Source organism: Passer montanus, unplaced genomic scaffold (genome assembly GCF_014805655.1).
Source record: "Passer montanus isolate IOZ18808 unplaced genomic scaffold, ASM1480565v1 scaffold44, whole genome shotgun sequence".
Lineage (NCBI taxonomy): Eukaryota > Metazoa > Chordata > Aves > Passeriformes > Passeridae > Passer > Passer montanus.
The window spans coordinates 2,874,489-2,901,930 of NW_024369262.1; the positions used below are offsets into that span (position 1 = coordinate 2,874,489).

Sequence of the window (27,442 nt, forward strand, 5' to 3'; positions counted from 1 at the left end):
CCCCACTACACACCTGGGGGTGCTCACCCACCCGTGACTGATCCCACTCCCCCCCAGGACTGATCCCAGCCCCTCCCCGGGACCCCCTCATTGCACACTCCGGGGCTCCCCCTTCAGCCTTTCCTTCTCTCTTTGCACCCCACGTGCTGCAGCCCTGAGGGGGTGCCTGTAGTGCCTGCTGAGCCCTGCAGAGGGGTACAGGCACAGGCTGAGCCCAGGGGTGCCCTGAGCAACTGCTGGGGAAGGGCGAGGGGTGAGGCCCCCAAGGATGGGGCATGGTGCTGAGCCCAGCACTGCAGGGTGAGGCAAGAAACAAGCCACTGGCTCGAGCCTGTTCCAAATTAAAAACTCTTTATTTAAACTCTCTCCCGTTCCCCTTTTTCCCAGCCCGGAGCGATCCTGCTGCTTCACCAGGCCCAGGGGCTGGGCCCAGCACCCGCACAGCAGGGAGGGGGGGAAGCTCGCAGGGGCCCTTGGCACCAGGGTTCTGCACCCCACAAAGCAGCCCCGGAGCACCCTGTGCCCCACATCCCCGTGCTGCTCCACCCCTGCCCCACAACAACGGGGCTACCGAGGGCCTGCACGTGGCTGAGCCCTCCTCAGGCACCGCCGAGCAGCACAGCCCCCCCTTCACCTTCGGGGTGCCCCCCCAAGGGGGGAGCACGGGGCACCCCAAGTCCCTTCCCGGCCTGCCGGGTGCTGCCATCATTTGCGCCTGCCGAAGATCGACTTCTTGCTGGGGTTCTTCTCGCCCACGCTCAGCCCGATCAGCAGCCGAGCCTTCTCGTCCTCCTCCTGCTGCTGGATGGTCCCGTCGGATTTGTTCTCCAGCTTCCCCCGGGCCTCCGCGCCCGCCGCCGGCTTCAGGCGCAGCTTCTCCTTGATCACCTGCCCCGGAGTCAGGGGGCTCAGCAACCCTGGGTGACAGCCTGAGCTGCCGAGCCACGGCAGCTGCCTGCCATGCTGGGGAACGTGCCACCCACCCCGGGGTTACCATCTCCATCCTGGGCAGAGCAGCTCTGGCAGCCTCCAGAGCAGGAAGAGGGATGTGGTGGCACGTACCTGTGCCACCAAGGCTTTGCGGCTGTCCCTCTTCACCGCCATGGCAAAGTCCAGCCATGTCCACGTGTTGTTGTGGTACTCCAGGCATGGCAGCACCAGGTTCAGGTCACCCCAGTCCACGCTGTTCTTCTCCCCCTGTGTGACAGAGGTGTCAGGCAGTGTGGGGACGATGGCCCACACCACCCCAAGCATGCCCTGTCCCGCTGGTCCCACACCTTGTAGCTGACACAGAGTGGCACCTGCGGGATCTTGATGTAGATGAAGGAGTTGTTCATGGCTGCACGCTCCTTCATCTTGTCGATGTCATCCACGGGATGCTGGGGACAGAGCAGAAGCCATGAGCAGAAGGGACGCAGCCAGGAAGCAGCAGGGAAGGGACAGCCGGGCACTAGGCCACAGCATTGCTTCATCAGGGAGAGGTGAGAACTGCTCTGGCATGGTGTTGAAAAAATGAGATACAGGGATCACATCAAGCGTGCAAGTGCCTGGTTGTAAAAGATGCAAATCCTCATGGTGGGAGGGAGCAGGAGAAAGCAGACAAGCGTGGGAGGGAAGTGTGGGAGGACATGGCTACCCAGCCCTGCAGTGAAGGAAAACAGACTGGCACCACAGCAGGGCTCTCAGATTCCCCCCTCAGGGCAGCAGGAGGTACCTCAGGTGCTTTTCGGAACGATCTTCTGACCCCTGAGGTCCGGTTCAGTCCCTGAGCAACTCCCTTCCCTGAGCCCAGCGAGTCATCGGCCCCGATCAGCTGCCGTGGCTTCACCACGGGGATCCCTGGGGCAAACAGGGTGCAAGGTGGTGGTGGTGGTGTCCAGCCAGGGGTTAGCCATGACCCCAACCCTCCCACCATCTCCCTGTCCACAGAGAAAACCACAAATCCCTGTTCCTCAACTCAAGGCTGGACAGCAGCTGCCCACAAACACAATCCTGGACACGCAGCCAGAGCTGCTCAAGGACATCCAGAGAGGAGGGTGATCACGAGCCTCTCACCTGTTGTCACCAGCTTGGACTTATCTTCCTCATCCCCCACCTCCTCCTCCTCCACATTACGGCCAGGGAAGAAGAAACCCATCATTCTGTGGAAGAACTGGTGGGTGAGCTGGATGGTGAGAGGCACCACGTTCACCTGTGGGAAAATGACATGTCAGAGCCAGGCACACATTGCCTGTGCCCCACAGAGACCCCAGCACCTCCCAGCCCAGCCCTGGCACCTCAAAATGCTCCTTGATGGAGATGCCTCCCACGGGAGGCCGGACCTTGCTGAAAATCCTCAGGGCCAGCTGCCGGCCGGACTGGCAGGAGCTCTGGGGACGCAGCACCACCTGCAGGGAAGAGGACGGGTGGCTGGGGTGAGGACAGGCCACACCACGTGGGTCCCCAGCATGCAGAGCTGCTCCCCCAGCTGCCACTTGCCTTGTACACAGCATTGGGCAGCAGGTTGTTCATGGTCACCCAGCCCAGTTCCAGCAGATGCTCGGCTGTGTCATCAGACTTGTTGACCTGTGCAGACAAAGCCATCAGCTCCCAGTGTCCCCATCCCCAGCTCAGGGGCTGAGGGCACTGTCCAGCTCCACACCTTGCTGTAGAGGAAGCGCTGGAGCTCCAGCTCAGCAATGCCCAGCTGCCCATCCTCCTCTGTCAGGCGCCAGCGCGCCTGGGCAAAGTAGAACTCGGTCCTCCGTGCCACGCTCACGTCCTCCGGCTGCTTTCGCAGCTCCATCTTGTTGGCTCGCTGCAGCTGGAAGTCCTTGAAGCACCTGCAGCACAGAGGACAGAGTTGGGATGTGGGAGTCCTAGAGCAAGGGGCACACAGTGCTGGGGAAGGCTGAGATCATAGAATCAGAATAGTTTGGGTTGGACACCTCCCACTGTCCCAGCTTGCTCCAAGCCCCATCCAGCCTATCCTTGAATACGTCCAGGGATGGGGCAGCCACAGCTTCTCTGGGCAACCTGTGCCAGTGCCTCACTGGGAAGAATTTCTCCCTAATATCCAATCCAAACCTATTCTCAGTTTAAAGCCATTCCCCCTTGTCCTACCTGATCAGTATGTTCAGCTCCTCACTCTCCAGCTGCAGGTCAGCTTTTTCCTGGCTCAGCTGCTGCTGCAGCCGGTGGTTCAAGTCAAGCAGGACCTCGTTTTTGCTGTCATCCTTCAAGGACTGAAGGACAGACAACCCTCAGCACCCTCTGCCCTGGAGTGGGGACCCCAGGGAACCAGGGATGTGGGCTCACCTTCATGTTGGAGTACATCTGCTTCTCCAGCTGGCGGATCTGGGCCACGTGCTGCCTCACAGCCTCCTGCAGGTGTAGGATACTGCTGCGCTGCTCCTCAGGGTTGCTGGAGATTTCCAGCTGGAAACGAACCCGCTGCTTCTTCTCACTGTGCTCCTGGAGCCAGGAATAGGGCAAGGTTAGGACTGCCCGGGCGCAGCGAGTGGCACAGACACCTGGAGCCCCGTGGGTACCTTGCGTTTGGGCTCCACGTGCAGCAGCAGGTTGTTGACTATGTCGAGGATCATGGCATACTGTGCGGGGTTGGTGGAGATCTCCAGGTCGTGGTGGATCAGGGTGAAGGTGTCCACAGCTCCTGCAGGGACAGAAGGGGCAAGTGGGGCCTCAGCATGGTCAGAAATATGTTGGGGACCCCTCCTGTATGCAGCCCTCTGAACTCAGCAGGGCCAAAAGAGACCACCCCTGGAGTTAGCCATGGGTCAGCCCAGGGCTCTGCCTCCCAACAGGACACTGCCTGGCTGCACCCACCCTCCTGCTTCTTCAGCAGATCCTCCTTCTCCTGGTTGGCAGGGGTCTCAGGGGGCTTTATCTGTGTGGCCAGCTCGGGGTCGATGTCGTGGCTGTAGCTGATGTAGTACATGCGGCAGCTGCAGCGAGAGATGATCCTCTGCACCTGCTGGGTCTGCTGGGCTTCCGAGGGCTGATTCCAGTCTGGGGACAGGCAGAGGGGCCACAGTCAGAGTGCCATGTCCAGCACAGTGGGACTGCACAGTGCAGGGCTTGCAGCATCAGCCACCTCCTGGAGCCACACAGGGGCAGGTCAGGTGCTCTCAGCTCGACCAGCCTTGGGGTCACACCCGAGTGGGGCTGGGGTAGGCACAGCAGCCAGGGCTGTGGGCAGTACCTGTGGTGGTGCTGACCATGCCCCCCACTGCCTGCCCGCTCTCCATCAGCTCCTGCACCGAGTCCAGGCTCCGCTGACGATGCTCCTCAATATTTTTCACCTGGGGAGGCAAGGAGGCACTGCTGGCTGTCCCCACTCTCCCTGGCCTGGCCAGGGCACTGACAGCATTGCCTGTCCCCCACATAGATCACCTACCACACGCTCACCTCCAGCCAGAGCTGGCCATGCTCCCCCTCGGAGGGGCTGCTCTCTGTCGTGGCAAAGTACTGCATGCCATCCAGCAAACACGTCCAGGATGTCTTCTGCTTCAGAGTGTCCCCGTACCAGGCGGGGTGGTGCTGGCACTGCAGCAGCTGTGCCTTCGCAGCAGACACGATCACACAGCCCTCTGTCTCTGCACCACGCAGAACCATCTGTGGGGGGAGAGACCCCAGGGGTCTGCTGGACCTTTCTGAGGCAGTCACAACCCCTGTCACAGCCAGACCGTGGGGACAGGCAGGTACCTGGCAGTTCACCAGCTCGATGAGGCAGTTGCGGTTGTAGATGTCGTCGGTCTGGCAGGCGGCGATGCCGCAGAGCTGCTCGCTGGCCCCCGACTCCTCTTCTGTGAAAACCACGAACTTGTCCGTCTCCTCAATGAGCTTCTGCAGCATGTAGGCCCCTGGGGAAGGAGAAAGGTCAGTGCAAAGCCGCGTGGGGATGTCACAAATGTACAGAATGAAAACAGGCACAGCTTTGAGCTGCAGGCTTCCCCTTGCTCCCCTCCCCGCTGTGCTCACCCCCTGAGGAGGCTCTCTCAGGCCGGCCGCTGGTGATGGGAGCGGTCACTCTGGCAGGGATGGAGTGAGCAGAGAGCGGGCCCCGCTTCAGCTTCTTGGCCTGCAGCTGTGTGTCAATCTTCAGCCCCTTCAGGGCCTCGGTGGACAGGTTACGCTTGAGCACAGCCGCTTTCTTGTAGCCATCGTAGAGGCCGAAGGCGATGTCCCGGTTCGTGGTGGTCCAGGACGCCCGCAGGTCCACCAAGTGCAGCTGATGCGTGTGGAAACCGTCGTCCCCATCACGCAGGGGCAGCTCCTGGGCACAGAGGGTCAGTGCCTCAGCACAGCAAAGCCACCCCTGGCCCTGCCCAGTGGCCTCATGCACTGGGACTAGGAGCCCTGCCAGCCCTTCAGGCAGAGCATGGGGATTGGAGCCCAGATCACAGCATGGGCACAGAGTCAGGTGCTTGGCAGATTGGAGACCCTGAAGTTCTCTCTCTTCCCCAGCCAAATCCCTTCCCCACTGCATCCAACAACCAACATCCCCTTGTCCTGGAGTTGCCACCAGGCCAGCACAAGCTGCTGTGCCCTGTTTGCAGTGGTACCTCCTCAGCCGTGCGGTTGCTGTGCCGCTGGTAGGTGAGGGAGGACAGGCTCAGCAGGTGGGTTTTCTTCACCAGGGTGTCGAGCTGGTGGTCGGCGTTCTCATCACAGGTGGAGGCCATGAGGTGCACGGTGACCTGGCTCAGGTCACTCACCATCTGCGTGATGCTCCACTCCGAAATGAGGCGCCGCATCACCGTGCCAGCTGGGGGACAGGGACAGGGGTCAGCCAGGGCCCTGCTGGGCCTGCCAGTGCTGCTGGCAGGATTCCCACTCACCTTGTGGGATGAGCCGCTGTGTGCCCCGAGTGAAGATGTGTCCCTGGCAGCATTCCACCTGGATTCCCCGCTGCTGGGCAAAGGAGGCCCAGTAATGCACCTGAGAGGGAGCAGAGAGCAGGAGCTGAGAGTCCAGCAGATGCAGAGCAGGGAGGAAACACTGGACTCCCAGCCCTGGGAATCACCTGCAGCCGGGGGAAGAGTGCAGTATAGGACAACTGCTTGTAATGCTGCCCCAGCTTCTTCTTGCTGGGTTTCATGTTGTTGAAGAGCTTCCCACGGCAGATGGGCCGTGTCACGCTGGTCCACGTGGCCCAAAAATTCTGCATCCAACGGAGGGTGCTGCTGTAGAGCAGGATCCGGGGCTGGGAGTACTCTGAGAATATACCCACCATCAGCCAGCACCATGGAGCCATGACCCAACCCACAACCAGCATGCCCTGCCCTGCTCCCCTTGTCCCCAGGGGGTCCCCAGGACGCTGTGAGCCACCTTTACTGGGTTGTGTCAGGTCCATCCGGATGGACAGGTTGAGGTTCTCGGAGCGGAAGGCACGGTAGGAGTCATACTGCTGCCCCACTGGCACCTCGGGCAGGAACTCGGGGGAGCGCAGCACCACGCCGTGGTGGTCATGGGGGTTCCCATGGCACAGCCACTGCAGGTCCAGTGTCATGCACAGGTCAGGCAGGTGCAGGAAGCAGCAGTCGTCATATCTGAATGCAGAAAGAGAACCCAGTCACTCCCCAGAACTGGTGAGGGCCTCCCATGCTTGTGGCTCCACACTCACTTGGAGGCTGTCCTGACGTTGATATCCAGGTTGCCCTTGAAGACAAACTGCCCGGGCTTCCAGTGGAAGGAGAGCTGGCTCCACTCCCAGTGCATGTTCTCTGTAGTGTTGTAGGGGTCCTGCAAGGGCAGGCGTGAGGAGAGGCAGGTGTGAACTGACCCCACACCGAGTTGCTCCCCAGTCCAGCAGCACCCACCTCGGTGGCCAGCTGGTGCAGGTTGGCCTGTTCAATGTCCATGTGCCAGTCTCCATGGAAGAGAAGGCGGCTCTTGTCCCACCAGGGCAATGGGGCACTGGGGTCCTCTGAGGGCTTGGTAAGGAGATCCACACACTGCCCAATCAGGGTCCAGGCCGGGTCCCAGCAGGGCCCCCACACGATGGTGTACTGGGAGATCACAGCTGGGGACACAGAGGTTGGCTCAGCCATTTGCCCCGTCCCTACCCCACCACAGACCCCCACATTCCTCCAGGCCTTACAGTGAAAGTCATGGTAGAACTTCAAGGGTGGCATGTTCCTCTCCACCGTGGCGTCGCCCCAGGGCAGCCCCAGCTTCAGGACCTGGCGGCGCCGGGAGCAGGCCTGGCCGCACTGCTCGGCTCCGAGCAGCCGGCCGGAGAGCTGCCAGTTCCGGATCTCAAACAGGTACCGGGGGTAGTCACGGATCCGCACTGCGGGACGAGGAAGGGCTCAGAGAGGGGCAGCAAAGAGACAGGCAATCCCCCACTCTGGGACACAGTAGGAGCCATTGTCCTGTCACATCTCTGCTTCCTTCCCACTCCCTTTGAGCCTCCAAAAATCCTCCTCCCTCCCTGGTTACACACCGCGTGGTGCCAGGCCACATAGCCATCGTGCTGTCTTCCAAGGGCACCCTCCCACAAAGCAACTCACCAAAGAAGCTGCCAACTGTGCCCTTCATCATGCGGCACCACTGGGTGACCATCTCCAGACCCTCTGGGGGGAACGGGCTGACGTCATCCATGTCCCTCATCTGCTCCAACACACGCTCAGTGCCATGGAAGGACTCATCGGCCATGGCCACCAGCTCCAGGTGGGCCAGGGTCCAGGTGAGGAGGGCCCTCCGCATGGGCGTGTTGGCGTAGAGGCGCCGCGAGCGCTGGATGTAGATCTCGATGTTCTTCTTCTCCAGCGAGGCGTAGAGCTCCTCGATCTTGCGGGCAGGCAGCAGCTCCCCGTGCTGCTTGCGCAGCGCAGCCACCTTGGCGTCCAGCAGCTGCAGGCGCTTGGCGCTCTCCTTGCTCTCGTCCTTCATCAGCTCGTAGTTGTCTCGCAACTTGACCTCGAAGACGTCATCCAGGAAGACCCAGGAGAAGTGGGTGACTTTGAGCAGGAGGTCGGGGGGCAGAGCAGTGCTGGCGGGGCGCCCGGGCCGGTGCAGGCCCTTCAGCCACTTCTGCACGCCCACAGCGGCGTCCAGCGTGCGGGAGAAGTCGTACTGGTAGGGGAACTCGATGGTCACGCTGGCGAAGGAGAAGGCCCAGCCGCGGTTGCGGAGGGTGCGCAGGGTGGGGAAGGCGTCGCGGTGCCGCACCACCTCCTCCAGCTCCGGCAGCAGCTTCACCTCCACCTCCTTGAAGCTGAAGATGCTGTGTCCGTCGAAGCCGGCGGCCAGCTCAGGGCAGTAGCCGTGCAGGGCACTGCCGTGCCAGCTGACCGAGGTCCGTTCCGCAGCCAGGCTGATGTAGTTGGCCTCAGACACAAAGGCTGTGAGCTTGGCAGAGCTCAGCTCCAGGGACAGCGACAGGAGTCTTTTGGGAGGGGGCCCTTTTGGCTGGAGGGGCGCTGGTGACTCAGTAGGGGTGGTTGGGTGGGACACAGGGCTCTCTGGGGGCAGGGAGGGAAGCGTCCTGTGGCCGAGGGCGCTCCGCAAGGCTTCGTGGCACTGCAGGGTGGCCAGGGTGTGATGGTACAGGTGCATGTGGTCAGGTGGGCTCCACAGAACTGCCAGCCCCTCGCCGCACTGCACCTGCACCGGAGAGAGCGAGCAGGGACCACATCACTGCCAGGGCCAGCACAGCACAGCCCCGTCCTCCCCCCAGCACCTTTCGTGCCAGCCAATCCTCCCCTTGCCCTATCTATCCTCAGAACAGGACAAAGCAGTGGCCCAACAGCCAAACCAACCTCCAGGGAGCGTATGCTGCTGTGGTAGGTGACAGAGAGCACGGTGACGTTGGCCACCGGGTTGGGGATGGCAGGAGCTTTGCAGCACGGCTGCATCTTCTCAGTGATGCTCTTCACCAAGGCCAGCACCATGCCCTGGACGCTGAGCGTGCAGCTCTCAGCACTTCCCAGGACAGTCAGCGTGTCCAGCCGCAGCTCCAGGGCACCTGGAGAGACAGCATGTCAGTGCTGGAGGCACAGCACAACATGCCAGGTTCCTCTGACTGTGAGGTTATTCCAGGACAGCCATCTGGGATCAGCTTGGATGCTACTTACCCACTACAGCCGAGAGTGTGAAAAGGTTCACGTCCTCCACCTTCAGATCCACCTTCCAGAGCAGCCCCCAGGGCTCGCTGGAGGCAGAGGGCGGCTGCTTGGCAAGTTCAGCCCCACCGGGCTGCGGGCAGAACAGGGGCAGGACCCTGGCCAGGCACTCAGTGCAGGTGTCAGACGACTCCACTTGCAGCCCCCGGATGGTGCAATCCAGGAAGAGCGTATCCGACTGGGCACTGGATGAGCCCAGGGGCTGGTTGTAGCTGCCCTGCAGGACAAACAGGATGATCACTCTCAGGCTGCAGGACACCCCTGTGCCACCACACATCCCTGTGCCACCCACATGGAGTCTGAGACTGAAAGCCACCCCCTGGTCCCTTGGCTTGCCCCTCACCTGGAGGTTGAAGGAGTCGAGGATGAGGGCTTCTCCCCACACATGCATGTTGGGGGGATGTGGGGCACGCTGGATGTGGGAGTCGTTGCCCACTCGCCAGCACAGGTGGTCCACGGCCAGCACGGCTCGCTGATGCACGCTCTGTGGCCGCAGGTGCTGGTAGTCTGTGGGCACAGAACAGGGGGAGTCCAGGCAAGGCTCACCCAAACATGGGCACCCCACACACAACCAGGCACGGATCCACAGCCCCTGGCCACACACATACATGGCCAGCACAACCCCCTCCATTCCCACCATGCTGCCTTTCTGGCAGACCCCAGGAAGAGCCCAGCACCTCCCTGATCCAGCCTGTACCTGCAGAGATGGAGTTGAAGCCCAAGGCGAAGGGTGGCGTGTCCCCCAGCTGCACAGACACATTGACGTTGGACAGCGAGGCACACAGGATGATGGGAGCTAGGATTTGGGGATAGCTCCTGCACAAGACAAGAGGGATGGGCTGTTACTAGGAGCTGTGTGCCACACAGCCTGGCAGGGAGCAGGCCCAGAGGGATGTCCTCTTTGCAGGGGCCCCCTGATCACCTCCTGACCAGCCTCCCCATCCCACAGGTGGTGCACAGATAAGGTGCTGAGTGCCCAGGCACCATGCCAGAGAGTGGCCAGCAAGAGGAAACAAGCTGTGATACCAGCAGCTGCACTGAGGCCCAGTTTACCTTCCCTTGTGCCCTTGGCTGGGGACAGGCACGGCCTGGCACCTGTATTCCTGTGCCAATAGGCCCAGCCAGTGTGAAAACTCTTGGTGACGGTAGTGGATGATGCAGGTGTTGAGCAGCACAGCAGCCGAGAGGTCAATGGCTGTGACCTAGAGCAGGGAAAGGGCCAGGTGGCAAAAAACTCATGCCAGGAGCCAAACCAGCCACCCCCAGGGGACAGAGTGTGCCCAGTGCTTGCCCACCTGCACACTGGTCTTCAGGGAGTTGAGGCACACGATGCGCTGGCGGCTCTGGGAGAGGAGAAGGCCATCTGGGGGGACAGAGGAGCACAAATGAGGGGTGGCAGAGGGCAGTGATGGCAGCCCTGTCCCATCGGTGCCCTCCTGGCTACTTGCCCTCCAGCTGGAGGTCTACACTCATTTGGTCCAGGTCTGAGGAGGGTGTGAAGTTGCGCAGTGGGATTTGCTCCTCTTCACGCTGATATAGAAACTGCAGCAGCTTCAGGCTCCAGGTGAGGTGCCTGGAAGACACAGGGAGTCACTGCCAGGGGGGAGCTGCACTGTCATGTCCTCCATCTCCCTGTCTCTCATCACCAGCTGACCAGCATGCTGGCATGGACAAAGACAGCAGCCCAGCTGCAGCACAGCCCAGTGCTCTCATCCCATCGCCTGAGGATCCTGTCAGCTGTCCTACTGGACAAGCAGCTCACGTGCCTTCCTCCCTCCCCAAGAGCCCAGCCCCAGGCCCAGCTCAGTCCTTCCCACTGGAGTGGGCTCTAGGACTCACTCTCTGCAGTCTAGCAGAGCCAAGGGATGAGAAGGGAATGGCACAGTTGTCCCCAGAGCCATGTCCCCAGCATTACTTTGGACTCGGACAGCCTGCCCCTCACCTCTTCTGGCTGTTCATGGACAGCACCATGCTGGTGTTCTCCAGCTTCATCTCCACCCTCCTGGGGATGAGCTTCAGTGTGTCCCTGCTCAGCACAGACAGGGATTTCGAGGGCTCCCCTGGGCCTGGAGAAGGACAGAGAGAGTCACGGGAAGAACTTGCCCAAACCCCCACACTCAGGAGCAGGAGGGAGAGATCCCACAGCCAAATCCCTCTGGCTCCAGTGCAACTATGGGGGCCAGAAGCCCCTGCCCTGCCCCAAGCGTGTTCCTGTCCTTGTCCTCACCAGTGCTGGGCTCTTCCCCCACGCTGCTGTGCTGTGCCCCAGCAGTGACGTGGTGCAGGAGGGGGCTGCAGAAGAGCCCCTCGTGCAGCTCTGCCTGCAGCGTGCGGACGCAGAGCCGGACGCCCGCCAGCCGCCGCTCGCTGCTGATCTCCAGGGAGAGGGAGAGTGCCAGGGCCAGCTCTGCCAGGCACGTGTCATCCTGTGACAGGGGACACGACAAGGAGCACACAGGGAGTCACACAGTGCCCTCCTCCCAGTGCGTGCTGCAGGTGGAGAGCTGGGCACAGCAGAGAGCCCAGCACCTGGCAGCACCACCCAGCCCCAGGGACACCCTGGGACAGGTCCTCAGCGTGTCCCAGAGACCAGTGCCCAGGTTCCAAGTGGGGAATTTCTCCCTCCTCCAGCACTCACCAGCTGGCTGCTCCGGAGGACTTTGCTGTTCACCTTTGTCAGGCTCACCTCGCACGTCAGGCTGGGGAGAGCAGAGAACAGGAGGAGGATGTAGGTCTTGCTGCTGCCAAAACAAGTTCCTGCCCTCTTTCCTGTGGGACACAGGGACCCCCAAGTCCCTGCTCCAAGTGCTCCCAAAAGCAGAGCATGCCCTAACTCCATGCACGCCACATTATTTAGAGAACACACAACTCAAGCTTCCTGTGACAGGAAAAGGAACCAGGCCAGCCTCAGAGGAGGTTAATGCGTCACACCACAGGTGACATGGGATGCTGCTGAGTGGGACAGAGAGAGGACAGACACACGGCTGGGGTCAGAGGAGTTTCCCTGCCCTGGAAGCAGACAGGGGTACGAGCACAGCATTACCTCTTCCCATTGCCATTCAGGAGGAGACGTGTTTGGCTGGCCTGGATGTGCCAGAGGGACTCTGAGGTGGCCACGTGCAGAACCATGATGTTGATGGAATCCATGTGGATGGAAAAGAGCTGGGGGGAAGGTGCTGCTGTGAGGGATATCCAACAGCAGCGCAGCCCACAGCAGCCTCTCACCGAGCCAGTGCCTCACCTGGCTAAGGAGCCTCAGCAGGGAGGGTTTAAGGGTCAGGTCTGTCCTGCTTTCATTTCCATCAGCTTCCCTGGGAGCCTCTGGGACAGATGGCTGGAGCCCAGGGCCTTTCTGGAGATCCGTGCGGACTCGCACCTCGCCAAAACACAGCTCGAAGTAGCGCCTGGGGACAAACAGCACAGGCAGCTCTGACCAGAGCTTGAACTGGGCACACCTGGCCCTGGCACCAGGGATTTCCCCCACCCCAGGGACGAGCAGGACCAGCACAAGGGCACCCACAAGACACTGTCACCTCCAAGCGTGGGTCACTCCCTCACAGAGCTGACCACAGGGCAATAAGGATGGCAGAAAGGAGAAAAGGCAGCAGGATGGCAAGCAGGGCGAGGGGTGAGCCAGACCCCCCAGGGGAGCAGGCAGGGAGCTGGGGTGGGGGCACGTACGGCAGCTCCCGGCTCAGTTTGCTGGAGATCCAGACGTTGTCGATCTCCTGTAAGGACACACAGGTAGGTCAGAGGAGAAACAACTTGGCTCTGCCTTGTGATGCTCATCTCAACAACCCCACTCCACTCCCAGTGCCTGGGACCATGCAAGGAGCGGCTAAAACCCCAAGTCTGGCCATAGGAGGGACTGGCACCAGCCATGGGGTTGCTCAACAGGAGAGTGGCTCCACGGATTTGCTGCCAGCCTGGAAGTGACAGCAACCACACTCCCTGCCTTGTCTGGCAGTGACCACCCCTTGCCCAGGTACCCACCACAGTCTGCTGCTCCCGCTGGAACTTGAGGCTGATGTTCTGGGCCCAGAAGAAGCCAAAGGAGCCGATCTTCAGCTCTGCATGAAGCTTCTGCCGGCACCAGGTGACAGCCAGGCGACATGCCAGCCATCTGTGGGGACAGGAGGAAGGCCAGGGTCAGCCTCCCCACTGAGGTTGGGGTCTTGCGATGCTCTTTGTCCTTTGAGCACCAGCTCCAGCACGCACAGCTGGATAGGAGCTCCCGGGACTCACGGTGGGGAACAAACCCTGCAGGACCACCCCCAACAATCCCTGACCGCCCCCTCCCACGACCAGAGGCCTCCACACCCCGCTGGCACCTGATGCCCACCCCTGTGAGCTCCTCTGAACTTTTCCAAGCCCCCAGGCCTCTGACACCAAGCTCTACAACCCCCAATCCCCTGCAGGCTCCTCCCCACAGCTGTCTCCCAGCCCTATGATCCCCCCAAATTCCTGACACTCCTCCAAGCCCTCCTTCTCCCCCCTACCCTCTGCTTCCCTCCCCCCAGACCCCCAACACCTCCCCTCAGTCCCACGGGGACAGCGGCACGGGACCCCTGACACCACCCCAACCCCCCTTGCGGGACAGCGGCGGGGACACGGGGCACGGGGACACCGGCATGGGGGCACGGGGACAGCGGCACGGGGACACGGGGACGGGGAAAGCGGGGATACCGGCATGGGGACACGGGCACACAGCGACAGCGGCACGGGGCATGGGGACAGCGGCGTGGGGACACGTGGACAGGGAGATGGGGACACAGGGACAGCGGCACGGGGACACGGGGACAGCAGGGGCACCGGCACAGGGACACGGGGACAGCGGGGATGGGGACACAGGGACAGAAGGAATGGGGACACAGGGACAGTGGGGACACGGGGATGGGGACACAGGGAACACTGGGATGGGGACACAGGGACAGAGGGGACACCAGCATGGGGACACGGGGACAGCAGGACACCAGGATGGGAACAGAGGGGACAGCGAGATAAGGACACAGGGACAGCGGGGACCCCGGGATGGGGACATGGGGATGGGGACACAGGGACACCAGGGACAGAGGGACAGCAGGGACACCGGGATGGGAACAGAGGAAGACCGGGGGATACAGGGATGGGGACACAGGGACAGCAGGACCGCACCGGCATCAGGACAGCGGGGACACCGCGGGGACACCGGCATGGGGACACGGGGACGGGGACACAGCGACAGTGGCACGGGGCATGGCGATAGCGGGGATGGGGACACAGGGACAGCGGGGACACGGGGATGCGGACACAGCGACAACGGCACGGGACACGGGGACAGCAGGGACACCGGCATGGGGACACAGGGACAGCGGGGACACAGGAATAGGGACACAGGGACAGAGGGGACACCGGCATGGGGACACAGGGACACCGGGATGGGGACACGGGACAGAGGGAATGGGGACATAGGGACAGTGGGGACATGGGGATGGGGACACAGGGACACCAGGGACAGAGGGACAGCAGGGACACCGGGATGGGAACAGAGGAAGACCGGGGGATACAGGGATGGGGACACAGGGACAGCAGGACCGCACCGGCATCAGGACAGCGGGGACACCGGGATGGGGACAGGGATGCACTGCAGTGGCACAAGCATGGAGACAGCAGAAACAACAGGATGGCATGGGCATGGGCAGAGGGGTGACACCAGGGCAACACCAGCGTGGGGACAGTGGGGACACTGGGGCAGCACTAGGATGGGGAGACAAATGACACCCGGGCACCACCAGGATGGGGAGAGGAGTGACACTGGTTTGGCACTGGGATGGAGTGAGGTGGGTGACACAGCAGGTCCAGCACTGAAATGGAGTGAGGAGCAGAGGGTGTGACACCAGGTCTGGCACTGGGATGGGGCAAGTGCAGATGACACCAGGTCTGGCCCCCAGTGCCAGAAATCCCCTGCATCCCCCACACAAACAGTAACACCACAGGGCAGAGTTCAGCACTTTTATGGCCCCACGTCCTTGCAGGGCACGAGGGGCAGTTTGGGGTACAGCCAGGGGTACAGCTCCCAGGGACAGCAGTCCTTTAAGGGCAGGGTCCTTGGACAGAACGGGCTGCAAAGGGACAGGGTGGGAGCTTGGGAATTTGTTCTGGATCAGGTCTGGATGCTGGGCTTGGCTTTGTGCTAATTTGGGATGTTCGGACCTGTTTTGTGCCGATCTAGGATGTTTGGCTCTGTTGTGGGTACGTTGGGATCTGCTCTGTAGTGCTTTTAGGATGTTGGGAGCTGCTTTGGGTTTTTAGGATGTTGGGAGCTGCTTTGGGTCAGGTCTGGACGCTGGGGCTTGTTTAGTGTCAGATTTGGGGCAATGGAATCTGCTCCAGTTTGAATTCAGGACATCGGGATCTGCTTTGTGCTGGGGCCCTGTGTCAGCAGTGTGTGTCAGTCCTGGGTGTGTGTCAGTCCCAGGGTGGGGACAGGAGCCATCCCCTGGTCTCAGCAGTCCTGAACACAGCAGGGCAGCGCCCAGAAGCTCAGCATCAGTCTGTCTGTCCCTCACAACTCCGCGTGGTACTGCTCCATCTGGAAGGCCTCGCTGGGCTGCATGAAGATGCCCTCCATCACCTTCCAGTAGTTATTCTGGCTGGAGGCGGCCATGCCGTGCACCTCCTTCTGCCCGTGGATGGGCCGCCCGTACTGCTCGCCGGTCACCGAGAGGAAGACGTCGGTGGAGGTGTGCTGGAAGCGCACCTCGTCGTCCCGCACCCAGTAGGTCCCGCTGCACACCACTGTCCAGTCGTCCAGGTAGTCGCCCTCGCCGGCCTCCCCGAATGCACTCACCTCCTGGGGGTGAAGAACAGCTCGTTTGGGCCGGGATGAAAAAATTTAAGGGTTGAGGTAGGCAGAGAGACCTGGTTGTGACTGAGGCTCTGGATGGGATTCAGGCACTGGGAGGGAGTGGGGAACAAGGTGGGACTGGCAGGGACCCAGCTGGGACCGGGGAACGAGGCAGTGCTGGTGGGGACCCAGCCTGAGCTGGGGAACAAGGTGAGACTGGTGGGGACATGGGGGACACATCTGGGGCCAGGAATTAGGAAATGCTAAGAGACATACAGGCGATCTGGTTGGGAGAACCTAGGAGACTGACTGGGGAATAAGGTGGGGCTGGCAGTAACATGGGGACGAGGAGAACCCAGGCAGGATGGGCAGGGACAGGAACTGGAAAGGAATGAGGGGACCCGCCAAGAGCCGAGTGACAAGGCTCTTGGTCCCCATCACGCCCAGGGAAGCACACCGAGCCCGGGCAGCCGGTCTGGCGGTCCCCGGGCGGTACCTGGTTGCCGGAGAGCGGCGAGGCGAAGCGGTGGCTGTGCAGGTTGCGGCCGGTGCCCAGGTGCGTGAGGCGGATGGCCTGCCCGCAGCGCACCGGCGTGCCCCGCTGGCACACGGCGGCCGTGCGGCCCCGCACCCGCCAGTAGCTGTTCCCGTCATCCGCCGCCGACACCCCGGTCACCGACTGCTGCCCGCTGCCTGCGGACGGGGGAGAACCACCATCGCACCCAGCTCAGCCCCCCGCGGGAGCCGGGGAGGGGGGCGCGCCCGTTACCGGAGCCGTAGCGCACATCGTGCGAGTGCAGCCGCACGTTGTGCCGCACGTTGAGCAGCTTCACCACGGAGCCGCAGGTGACGGGCCCGGGGTCGCCGCGCCCCGCCGCGCCCAGCGCCGCCGCCAGCAGCGGGAGCAGCAGCCGCAGGAGCGGCAGCGGCCGCCGCGCCGCCTCCATCCCGCAGGAAGCGGAAGCGCGGCCGCTCCGCCCGCCGGGAGGTCGCGGCTCGCCCGCTCCGCCCCCCGCGCTCGCCGCCGCCGCCGCCTCCATTTTCCCTCGGCCCCTCGGGTGAGGCCGCGCCGGGCCCGGCGGGGCGGCGGTGAACGGCGGTCCCTCACCGGGGGAAGGGCGAACCCGCGTTCGTCCCGGCCCGGGCGTCGCACCCGACCCGGCGCCTGAAGGCGGCAGGGACGTGCCCGAGGTTGGTGTCGGGCTGCGCCGCGGGCCCCGCAGCGGGGATGGAGCGGCGGCGGCCGCCCCGGTGCGGCCCCGCTGGTGGCCGAGGGTGTTCCTGCGGCAGCAGGAGCCTCCCGGGGCGGCGGCGGGCAGGTCCGCGGGAGGCCAGGCAGTGTCCGGGGCCGAGGGCGGCTCCCCCGGGGCCGGGAGGTGCCGCAGCCCCCGCCCGCTGCTGCTGCGGCGGGGCCGGGCCGCGGGGCAGCGCTGGCTCGGTGGGCAGAGCTGTGGGTGTGAGGCGGTGGCACGGGGAGCACCGGGATGCTTTTCGCGGAGCGGGGAAAAGGGTCTGACCTTCGTTTCTCACCATGCTGGTGGTTCTGATCTCCCTGCGCTGTAGGTGTGATGCCCGGATCTCTGCTCCGCAGGTGTGATTCCCAGACCTCCGCATTAGGCTTTCTAAACTTCTGTCGACAAAGCCAAGGGCTTGGGAAAGCCCTTTTGGGCTTAATATATGACTAAAAGGTGGCACACCTTTGATTGGTGCTCATAGGGGAGTGAGGTTATTGTGGAGCTTCATAGTCATCTCTGTTGCTTTTTTTTTTTTTTTTTTTTTTTTTTTTTTTTTTTTTTTCTCCTCTCCTGGATATGATGATGTGGAGAAGGGAGGTTACTCCTGAATTATTTAATATAACTAAATTGTGAGGTTGCAGGGACCAGATAACACTGGGTGGGAGTCCTAGTCTGGTACGATGATGTGGAGAAGGAAGGTTGCTCCTAAATTATTTAGGATAGTTAAATTGTGAGGTTGCAGGGACCAGATAACACTGGGTGGGAGTCCTAGTGTGGTGAATGAGATATGGCAGAAGGTGTAAGGAAGGTAACAAACATTGTAAAACTGGCTCAGTGTCACCTCATATTCAAGGAAGAGCAGGTGTCTCTACAATTGTTTCTTTTAAAATGACTTCAACACTCTGTTGTAGCCTAAGAGGGATATTTTGAAATTACTTTAAAGGAGGAGAGAATGAAATAGAAAACATCCTTATGCTGCTGAGTAAATGGTTGGCAGTTTGTGTCCTGGCAGTTCTGGTTAGACCATCCCAAAGAAGGGGAGTGCTAGAATACAGCAGCAGGAGCAGAGCAGGTTTTTGAGCAAGCAAAGCGTTTGTGTCCTCACCTTAGGGGAGAAGCTTGCTGACAGGAGATATGATCCAGGTGCCTGAAGTCGTGGGCAGGTCAGAGAAAGCGAGGAGGGAGCATCAGTTTTCTGTTTCTGACCGGAAATTATGATGCAGCAGGGCTAAAATAAACAGGCGGAAGCGCTCTTTCACACAACGTGCCATTAAATGTGTCACCCTGCCACAGGACGTGCTGCCACCTGATAGCATCGGGGGCGGTGGGACCAGCAGCAGCATCAAAACCAACAAAGCAGGTACGGGAAGTTCCTGAGCTCTGGTGGCTGCCTGGGCTTTCCCATCATTGGTTCTCAGTCATCACTTCCCCCTGTCTTCCTCCCACTGAGCAGGGTGGGAGTGTCAGGTTCAGATGCAGGCTTCAGAAATGTGCAAAACAGCTGTAAAAGCTAAATATAAAATGATGTATTGCTGATGTCAGGGCTGGCGGGCCCCAGTGGCCATCAGAAGTCTGTGTGGATACCAAGAAATGCCTGAGGAGGAGCTCAGTATTGAGGTGCCTGTGAGGGTAGTTTCTCATGGTGTGAGTGCTTGCAGTGCTTCACAGAGATGTTTCTGTTAGGCTCATAAGCTTCAAATCAAAAGATGCCAAAATGATTTTGTCTCAGTTCTGTGGTGGGACACAGCCTGAAGATCATTGCTTAGTTACTGGTGTTAAATCAACCATGGCTTGCTTTTTTTTTTTTTATTTAAGAAAACTGATACTGATTTAACTGAGAAATTCACTGAGAGCTTCAGGGGGTGAAAGAGTGGTGTTATCTTTGCGGTTCATTTGGGTTTTTCCTGGTCAGATATTTGTTGTCAGTCTTGGGCTCCTGTGAATGTGCTAAAATTAATTTAATGAGCATTTAATTGACAAAATTAATCGATTTGGCTTCCTTAGGCTCTGCGTTTTGAGTCAAGTTCCCCAGCTCTCTTATTCTCACGGAGCTTTCTGAATCCTCTGCAGTTTGACCCTTTGAAATGTGGCCATGAGAGCTGATGTTCAGTGGTGGCTTTGGCAGTGTGGTTCCCTGGATCTGTGTGATCTTAAATGGACTGTGAGTTCAATCATGAAGTGGCAGAGGTTAGAGCCATCCCTGCCCAAGCACTCTCCTCTCCAAAAAACCCCACAAAACAAGTGTTAATGTGGGATTGATGTAGTTTCTTCCACAAAGGATGGGGAGAAGTCAAGGGCTGTCTTTGCTGCACCCATGCTGTCCTAGAGCCAAGATGAGCACCTGGCTTTGTTGGTTTGTGTATTCACACTGCTATCCTGAGGTTAATTGCTGAGTAATAAATATGTCTTGCTCTGAGGATGCTGCTTGGTTATTCTGTGAGCACCACTGAGGTCTCCTGCCTTAGGTGACATCCCTATTGTTGGACAGTGTCAGATGTTTCTGCTTTCCCTCACCCCACACCTGTTCAGGTGAAGCTCTTGAGGGACATTTCTATTCCAAATGTCCTGAGTAGCCAGCAGAGAGCTGGATGTGTGAATGATTTCTGAAATCCTCAGGTTCTCACCAAACAGCCCTTGTTCTGAAGGCCCTGTCTCACCTCACAGAGTCTGTGGCTGATGTCCATCTTGGTCCTGCCCTGGTCAGAACTCAATGGTCCCAGTCAGAAGGAGCTTGTGGACTCTGGATCAGTGCCACTGTGCCCTTGAGCTGAGCAAAGTGCAGACACTCCTGATCAAAACAGCTGGGCTGGCCCAACACTCCTTGGTCCAGAGTCTTTAAAGCCTCCTCAGGTCTCTCCCTGTGTAACCACACCAAGTTCTGCCTCTGCACCTCTGCCCACTTCCCTGGCTTGTGTTGTTTCAAATTAAGGCCTCCCTGGCACAGAGGGTGGGAGAAGCACCTTTAATCAATATCTGATTTAATATCTTGCATCTCTTTGCCATGCTAAGTGACATCCCTGCTGTGCATCCCTATAGCTGGGACAGTGTCAAATGTTTCTGCTTTCCCTCACCCCACACCTGTTCAGGTGAAGCTCTTGAGGGACATTTCTATTCCAAATGTCCTGAGTAGCCAGCAGAGAGCTGGATGTGTGAATGATTTCTGAAATCCTCAGGTTCTCACCAAACAGCCCTTGTTCTGAAGGCCCTGTCTCACCTCACAGAGTCTGTGGCTGATGTCCATCTTGGTCCTGCCCTGGTCAGAACTCAATGGTCCCAGTCAGAAGGAGCTTGTGGACTCTGGATCAGTGCCACTGTGCCCTTGAGCTGAGCAAAGTGCAGACATTCCTGATCAAAGCAGCTGGGCTGGCCCAACACTCCTTGGTCCAGAGTCTTTAAACCCTCCTCAGGTCTCTCCCTGTGTGACCACACCAAGTTCTGCCTCTGCACCTCTGCCCACTTCCCTGGCTTGTGTTGTTTCAAATTAAGGCCTCCCTGGCACAGAGGGTGGGAGAAGCACCTTTAATCAATATCTGATTTAATATCTTGCATCTCTTTGCCATGCTAAGTGACATCCCTGCTGTCCTGAGGTGAATTTTCCTGGAGCTGAAAGCACCTTGGTGGTTTGTGGGTGGTTGGCTCGTGTGGAACCTGCTTGGCTGGATCATTAAATAAGATGGTTTTCTCGAGTCCTATTTGTTCCCCATGTCCAGACAAATTTGAATTGACATGGAGTAAAATTGCCAGGAAATTTTAGAGCAAGCGATGAGAAAGGAAGTTGGAATCATGAGTTAAATACTTCACTGGTAGAGAATGGTGAAATTGGATGTGCTTTGACAAGGTGGGTTTGTGTATTGATCGTGGCCAGGAGATAAACAAGGTTATTAGGCTTGGAAGTACTCTAGGAAAAGCCACTCAGCCTGCAGGTTTGTGTATGTTAATATACCCTGGTGAATACCTGGAGCAGGAGGATTGGTGAGAAAGTGTGAAGTTGACAGAATATTCATACACAGGCTGGTAAACATAATCCCTGTTTCTGTGTTGTTCATGATTAATCAGTGCTATTTGCAGCAGGAACACGCATTTAACTGGCATCAGTGCTGCCCTCTGAGGTGGTATTTCTGAGAGGTTGCTTAAATGCAAGTGTTTAACTTCTAAAGTGTCCTCTTGAGGATGGGGATCCCACATGAACCAGAGCAGCCATGTCCTGGCTGGATGCAGAGCAGTAGCCTTGGCCTGTTGTGATTTCTGCTTGTCTGGAGCATCCTGCATAGAAGTTGGCCACAGCCACATATTCTGCAGCCAGGGAGTATGAGCTGCTCTCTCCACTCGTGTCTGAAATCTGGCAGAGGTCTTCCCCTCATCTTTGTTGTGGGTTTTCTTTAAGGAGATATGGATGACACATTCCTTCGGAGCTGCTCGTATTTTAAGACTTAAAAGATCCAAGATCAGCCTTGGACCTTTTAACTCTAACTGAGCACTAAGTCCCTGTTTTTCTCCAAGTCGTTGTGTTTGTGCAGCAGATGTGTGGATCTCGGGGCAGAACAAGAAATCTGCACATGAGAAGTGTCATGGCAAAGCCTTGATCAGGTTGTTCTGTATGGGACTGATTTCCTTCAATGGTTGTTTGCAGTGGGGAAATGATTATGGGAATGTTTTAAAGCATATTTGTTTAGGTATCATTCCCTGCCATGTGGAATTCTTTTCTCATCTTTTTTTCTCCTCTGTTGTTTTTGTGTGTTTGTGTGTTGAATTACATCAGAGGAAGTTTTGGCTTTGGATCTGACACCTCTGAACTGCTTTTTGTACTGCTCCTTCCCAAAGGCCTGTACTTCTTCCTGGGCTGGCGTTTTCATCCTCTCAGCCATTGAGGAGTTGATTTGGTTTTCCTCATAGCTGACTCTTGTAAGGTTCAGTTGTTTTGATGTATGTAAAAAGGAGGTTAAAAAAAAAACTTTCTTTGAAAATTTCCAAAATATCAGTGAGTTTGTAACCACCAGAAGTGGAAGGCTCAGAGAGACAGAACTTAGCAAGCACTTTGCTTTGTGCCAAGCTTGGTTTATGTTGTGTCCAGAAATCCCAGTTGGGAAAAACATCAAACAAAAGGTTCGGGATATAAAAAATTCACTGTTTTTTTAGTTTTCTTGTTGCTTCCTCAACTGGATGGAGGCTCCTGGCATGGAACATCCTGGCTGTGGCTCTGGTTTGTGGGCAGCCACAAACCCCCTGCCCCAGCCCAGGACCCCCAGACCTCTCTCCAGTTTGCTCTGTGGGCTCTGCAGAGTCACAGCCAGCAACCACAGCTCAGTCAAGGCCCTTTTCAGGGTCACCTGCCTTCATTAACTGAGTGAGGATTAATCATATTAAGATCCTAATTAGCTGGGCTGTGTGCCTGACGCCGTGCAGCCTCAGTGGGAGCCTTCCCAGCGCGTGGGAGGGTGTGGGGGGGATGGAGGCTCTGGCTGTGTGCGCTTTCCAGCCGCAGGAGCTCCCAGTGTTGCTGTGACAGCTCCTGCCCTCCTCACCCAGACACGGGCTGGCAGGAGCTGGCAGCTCTTGGCTGCTGCCTAATCTCTGGTGACAGGGATGTCCAGGCAAGGTGGACACTGGGTAATTCAGGGCCTCTAGCTAATTTGAAACCCTTCTTGCTTTAGCTGCCTTCTCTCCAAAACCTGAAGGGGGAAGTGCTTGTGTTCTGCTTGCTCAGCTGATGCCAGGGATGTTTCCTCTTTCCCCAGCTGCTGTGTGAGAGGTTGCAGCCATGTCTGACTTTGTGGAGAGCGAAGCAGAGGAGTCAGAGGAGGAGTACAACCAGGATGGGGAGGTTGTACCCAGAGTAACCAAGAAATTTGTAGAGGAAGATGAGGATGGTGAGTTTGCTGAATTGTCTGTGTTCATTGCTCTTCTATTCTGCATTCTGTGGCTCTGCAGATGGAGCAATAACTGTGCTGTAACAGCAGGGCCATCTGTAGTCAATAATCTCAGCTGTTTAAATGCTTCCTTTACTCCAAGTGCTCCAAGTGGTATTTATAATTGGCAATAAAAAATACTCTGCTTCACCCTCGTGGGGCTTGCAATCGCACGGTTTGATAGTAAATGGTAAAAGCAGAGGAATTCTCCCAGTGTGACCCCTCCACCTGTTCCCTCTGCAGAGAGAGCACGAGACAAGAAGTGGGGATCTGGCAGGAGCAGCTGCCTGGGTTCTGTGTCAGTAAAAGTGTTCAGTTAAAACTCTCTGTGGATGGTGTGGAGGAAGGTGCTGCTTGCACAGGTCCCAGTGGATAACCAGTAAGTGTCTAACACGTGCTGCTCTTCATCCCAGATGAGGAAGAAGAGGAGCTGAACCTCGATGACCAGGATGAGCAGGGGAACCTGAAAGGATTCATTAACGATGATGATGATGAGGAAGAGGAGGAGGAAGCCAGTGACTCTGGAGACTCTGAGGATGACGTTGGCCACAAAAAGAGAAAGCGCAGTAAGTTTTGTGATGGTTGGTGCCATCACAGGCAGGGCAGGGTGTAATGCTGGCAGAGAGCACCCTCTGCCCTGGTCTGCATGGGCTGGGTAAGCTGTACACTTTTGGGTGAGCACATTCCCAGATTAGGAAAGGGAGAGTTTAACTGAGCTCTGCTGTCTTCTCTAGCTTTTGATGACCGCCTGGAGGATGACGACTTTGACCTCATTGAAGAAAACTTGGGCGTTAAAGTCAAAAGAGTGAGTTGTGCTCCCATGCTGCTGTTAATGGTGTGGTGTGTTTTAGGACCGGGGAGGGTGGGCCCCAGCCTGGCATGAGCAGACAGTGCCTCCCATCAGCTCCTGCCCTCTTGGAAAGGGCGAGCCGGGTGCTTCAAGGAAGCAGGATCTCTCCCTGCCCAAGCAACTAGGGCCTGGCTTCCCAGAGCTTGCAAAACACTTTTTTCTGGTTCTTAAAGTCTGCTGTGCTCCTCCCTTTCCACGTCTTCAGGATGGTCTCATCTTCCATCCCTGTGTGGTGCTAACCTCAAGGTCAGCACAGGCTGTTATGGGCTCTAAAGCTCTTTCTGAAACATTAGAGTCACATCACCCGGCCAGCACTGGTGGTGACAGCATGCAAGTGACACAGCTCCCAAGGGGAAGGCTCCCCTCCCCTGTGTGCCTGTGCTGGGCTCCATCCTGCTCCCTCCCAGGTGTCTGCAGGGGAAATGCAGTGCTGAGCCAGGGATTGCGAGAACTAACAAGGAATTGTCCTTGCAGCAAAAATTCAGACGTGTGCGGAAAATGTCTGATGATGAGGACGATGAAGCAGAAGATTATGGAAAGGAAGAACACGAGAAGGAAGCCATTGCTGAAGAAATCTTTCAGGATGGTGAAGGCGAGGAAGGAGGGGAAGCAGTGGAAGCTCCTGTTGCTCCACAGGAAGAGGAGGAGGAGGAGGAAGAAGATGAATCTGGTGAGTGTGGATGGTCAGTTATATCCAATGTTTATCCTAGAATTAAAGCACAGGAACAAAATTCAGTTTCTCTGAACTAGAAGTATCCAGAAGGCTGTGACCCTGTCATGGTGAAGCTCTTCTTGTTCTGATTAGTACAGTCCTTAGAATTAAAAGTTTCTGGGTGACAAAGGCTGTGACCCTGTCATGGTGAAGCTCCTGATTAGTACAGTCCTTAGAATTAAAAGTTTCTGGGTGACAGGTTTAGTTTGTCTGTCTGAACCAGTTAGTGCAGAAGCACGTTATGTGTGCTGAAGTGTTGAACACCTCCCCTAAGCTGCCACAAAAATGAAAATGCTTCAGAGGAGAGCACTCAAGGCAATGTTTAGTACCTCATAGCATAGTGCATGCCTGCCCTGCCTCTCTTCAGCATCAGCCTCTCACTGCTGCTACCTTACCATAAAAGCTTCAAGAATTCTTTCTACTGTCCAAAGCAGGCAGGCCTTTCCTGACTGTATTTTCAGTGCACTGAACTCCAAATCAGATGGCTTTGCCCGGAACTTTGTCTGGAAGTTTGTTCCACCTTGTTACTGTGGTTCAGGCTCCTGGACTGTGTGAGATTGGAGTAGGAGATGCTGTGGGGAGCTGGGCAGACTGACAGCCAGCAGCAGCAGTCTGTGCTGAAGGGTCCTAGTTGCTGAGCTTTGTCTGAGGTAACAGTTCTATATGTGAGTTCCCTGACCACTAAATTGTTTCTCAACGTCCAGACATTGATGACTTCATTGTGGATGATGATGGACAACCTCTGAAGAAGCCAAAGTGGAGAAAGAAGCTTCCAGGATACACAGATGCGTAAGTATTGATTGGAAGTTGGCCTGGAGCCTTGAAAATAGTGCTCAACTTATTTGGATCTTGCAACTGCAGAGTGATTCAGCTTGTGGTTGGGTACTGCTGGTCTTTTTCCCAGAAGAAACCTGGTAAATTTAGACACAGAGCTTTTAGTGTGTGATTTCTGAAATGCGTGGCTCCTTCCTTTTTCCCTTTTCCCCTGGATTTTTTTAAAGGGATACCAAAACCAGGCCCTGGAGAGAAATATTTGCAGTAAAGCTCAGAGTTTGTACTTGCCCATGATTTTTTTTTAGCCTAGGTGGAAAACTAAAGCTTAGACAAGTCTCCTCTGTGTGGCTGTGAAGATGTTCTGGGAACTGCACTGTGAGGCTGAAAAATAGGGTTAATTTTTTAAAATTTTTTTGTTTTCCAGTGCTTTGCAGGAAGCCCAGGAAATCTTTGGTGTGGACTTTGACTACGATGAGTTTGAGAAGTACAACGAGTACGACGAGGAGCTGGAGGAGGAGTACGAGTACGAGGACGAGGAGGCGGAAGGGGAGACGCGCGTGCGGCCCAAGAAGGCGGCCAAGAAACGCGTCAGCCGCCGCAGCATCTTCGAGATGTACGAGCCCAGTGAGCTGGAGAGCAGCCACCTCACGGACCAGGACAACGAGATCCGCATGACAGACATGCCTGAGAGGTTCCAGGTGAGGCAAGGGGCTGCAGCTCTCCCGGCAGGAAGCGTTTAGGCTCCTTGGACCTGCAGGCTGGATGGATTTTGGAATTTCTTTTTCCCTCTTTGATGGCCTTACCTGTCAAATGTACAGGCTAAAAGTGCATTCAGGCATATCAGTGACATGGGAGCTGTTGTACCTGTGTGAATCTGGCTTTAGCTCCAGTCACAGCTTCCCTGTGGCCACTGGGTGCCAGTGTTGTACTGCTGAAGTGCAGGGCTTGGGCTCTGCCGAGATGGCTTTGTGCTCAGTGATGTTAGGAATCCCTTGAGCTGGATATATGGAGAGCAAAGTGTAGTGCCAGAGAAGACATGGGAAGGTTTCTAGCTTACCTGTATGCCAGCCAACACATAACTGCTGTAACCAGCTTTACTCAAGGTGATGAGAGTTACACTGCTCTCAATACAAAGTGCTGTTTGTGCTGTGAGGAATCCTTCTGGTGTCTCATATTTTTGTCTTAATTTTACACTATATTCAGACTTTCACTGAAAAATCCATCTCCCTTTAGTGTAGGTTAGTGTAATTCCATGCAGAGGTTTATTGCCCTTCTCTGTGAAATGGGGTGTGTGAAGCTGCCACTTTTCCAAAGGACCCTTTTTCCCCATGCCAGTCTGTGCCACAAGAGGAAATGCTGTCTGTGATGGTGGCTGTAGGTGGCCTGTTCACACATATTGTCATCTTCATGAGTGTCAGTGGTGATTAGAGCAGCACCTCTGAAAGAGAAGTGAGACTGAGTGCCCAGAGAGGCTTTGGAGCTGCTTTATCTTTTGTTACTCTGTGGCTGCAGCAATGAAAGTGGTAGCAGGGCACAGATAGCTTGGAGCAGAGGATGTAACTGCAGAAAATTTGGGTGTCTGGTGGGAAGTGGAGATATCCTCACTTGATTTTCACAGCAGACTTTGCACCATTGCAGGCCTTTCCACAAGCCTTTGACAGGATTGTAGCTGCCTTTATCTAGTGTAAAGCTGATGCAGTTTCCTGTGTGCTCAGAAGGTGCAGACATTGAAGTGATATCCTTGGCACCCCGTAGGTGGGGGTCCCCAGAGGTAACCTGTAGCTCAAAACAATAATTTCCAGGCTTCTTGGAAACATGGCAGTGCAAGCCCTGGTGTTGCACGTGCCTGTGCTCATGGTGTTGTCTCTTCCCAGCTGAGATCCATCCCAGTCAAGAGTGCTGAAGATGATGAGCTGGAGGAAGAAGCTGACTGGATTTATAGGAATGCCTTTGCAACGCCCACCATCTCCTTGCAGGTAAAGGACTGTGCCTGGGACTTGTCCAGGGGTCT

General features: G+C 57.3%; 3 protein-coding genes across 5 annotated transcripts in view; 1 reads left to right on the forward strand and 2 right to left on the reverse strand.

Moving 5' to 3' along the window:
• Positions 1-331: 331 nt before the first annotated feature.
• Positions 332-13,276, reverse strand: KIAA0100 (KIAA0100 ortholog). Of its 2 annotated transcripts, XM_039720507.1 has the most exons (38): positions 13,122-13,276; positions 12,810-12,856; positions 12,370-12,532; positions 12,172-12,290; positions 11,767-11,827; positions 11,356-11,554; positions 11,071-11,194; positions 10,577-10,701; positions 10,424-10,491; positions 10,182-10,330; positions 9,826-9,944; positions 9,472-9,635; positions 9,081-9,345; positions 8,766-8,971; positions 7,515-8,610; positions 7,103-7,294; positions 6,822-7,024; positions 6,626-6,744; positions 6,331-6,551; positions 6,026-6,216; positions 5,841-5,940; positions 5,565-5,767; positions 4,981-5,275; positions 4,705-4,862; positions 4,408-4,614; positions 4,202-4,301; positions 3,826-4,008; positions 3,531-3,652; positions 3,298-3,453; positions 3,103-3,224; positions 2,642-2,822; positions 2,479-2,565; positions 2,277-2,387; positions 2,056-2,191; positions 1,715-1,839; positions 1,278-1,379; positions 1,063-1,197; positions 706-888 (listed from the first exon to the last, which is right to left on the reverse strand). In XM_039720507.1, exons 4-38 carry the CDS (start codon positions 12,273-12,275, stop codon positions 706-708), a joined length of 6,312 nt encoding a protein of 2,103 aa, XP_039576441.1. In that variant the 5' UTR covers positions 12,276-12,290; positions 12,370-12,532; positions 12,810-12,856; positions 13,122-13,276. The 2 variants fall into 2 exon arrangements, with proteins under 2 accessions (XP_039576440.1, XP_039576441.1); XM_039720506.1 differs by lacking the exons at positions 12,810-12,856; positions 13,122-13,276 and having other exon boundaries at positions 332-888; positions 12,370-12,505.
• Positions 13,277-15,105: 1,829 nt separating this feature from the next.
• SDF2 (stromal cell derived factor 2) lies at positions 15,106-17,138 on the reverse strand. Its single transcript, XM_039720589.1, has 3 exons — positions 16,724-17,138; positions 16,451-16,647; positions 15,106-15,960 (listed from the first exon to the last, which is right to left on the reverse strand). The coding sequence occupies exons 1-3, from the start codon at positions 16,992-16,994 to the stop codon at positions 15,673-15,675; spliced, it is 756 nt and encodes a 251-aa protein (XP_039576523.1). The 5' UTR covers positions 16,995-17,138; the 3' UTR covers positions 15,106-15,672.
• The window catches only part of SUPT6H (SPT6 homolog, histone chaperone and transcription elongation factor), a 28,307-nt gene continuing 17,871 nt past the window's right edge, over positions 17,007-27,442 (forward strand). Inside the window, exons 1-8 of one of the 2 annotated variants that reach the window (XM_039720511.1) lie at positions 17,007-17,145; positions 22,925-23,056; positions 23,509-23,661; positions 23,830-23,900; positions 24,420-24,615; positions 25,362-25,446; positions 25,856-26,129; positions 27,306-27,407. In XM_039720511.1, the coding sequence (XP_039576445.1) occupies positions 22,948-23,056; positions 23,509-23,661; positions 23,830-23,900; positions 24,420-24,615; positions 25,362-25,446; positions 25,856-26,129; positions 27,306-27,407 (990 nt within the window). In that variant the 5' untranslated portion in view covers positions 17,007-17,145; positions 22,925-22,947. Of the gene's footprint in view, positions 17,146-18,514; positions 18,550-22,924; positions 23,057-23,508; positions 23,662-23,829; positions 23,901-24,419; positions 24,616-25,361; positions 25,447-25,855; positions 26,130-27,305; positions 27,408-27,442 lie in introns of those variants that run through there. The other variant, XM_039720512.1, reaches the window with a different exon arrangement.

Bases quoted from the DNA above. Each gene is read 5' to 3' on its own strand.
- KIAA0100 (XM_039720506.1), bottom strand. From the start codon at position 12,275: ATGGATTCCATCAACATCATGGTTCTGCACGTGGCCACCTCAGAGTCC. The intron at 11,195-11,355 runs GTGAGGACAAGG...GTCCTTCTCCAG, and splicing joins GGGGGAAGAGCCCAGCACTG to GCCCAGGGGAGCCCTCGAAA. The intron at 7,295-7,514 runs GTGAGTTGCTTT...CTCGTCCCGCAG, and splicing joins CACAGTTGGCAGCTTCTTTG to TGCGGATCCGTGACTACCCC.
- SDF2 (XM_039720589.1), bottom strand. From the start codon at position 16,994: ATGGAGGCGGCGGCGGCGGCGAGCGCGGGGGGCGGAGCGGGCGAGCCG. The intron at 16,648-16,723 runs GTAACGGGCGCG...CCCCGTCCGCAG, and splicing joins CGATGTGCGCTACGGCTCCG to GCAGCGGGCAGCAGTCGGTG. The intron at 15,961-16,450 runs GTACCGCCCGGG...CTTCACCCCCAG, and splicing joins CGCCGCTCTCCGGCAACCAG to GAGGTGAGTGCATTCGGGGA.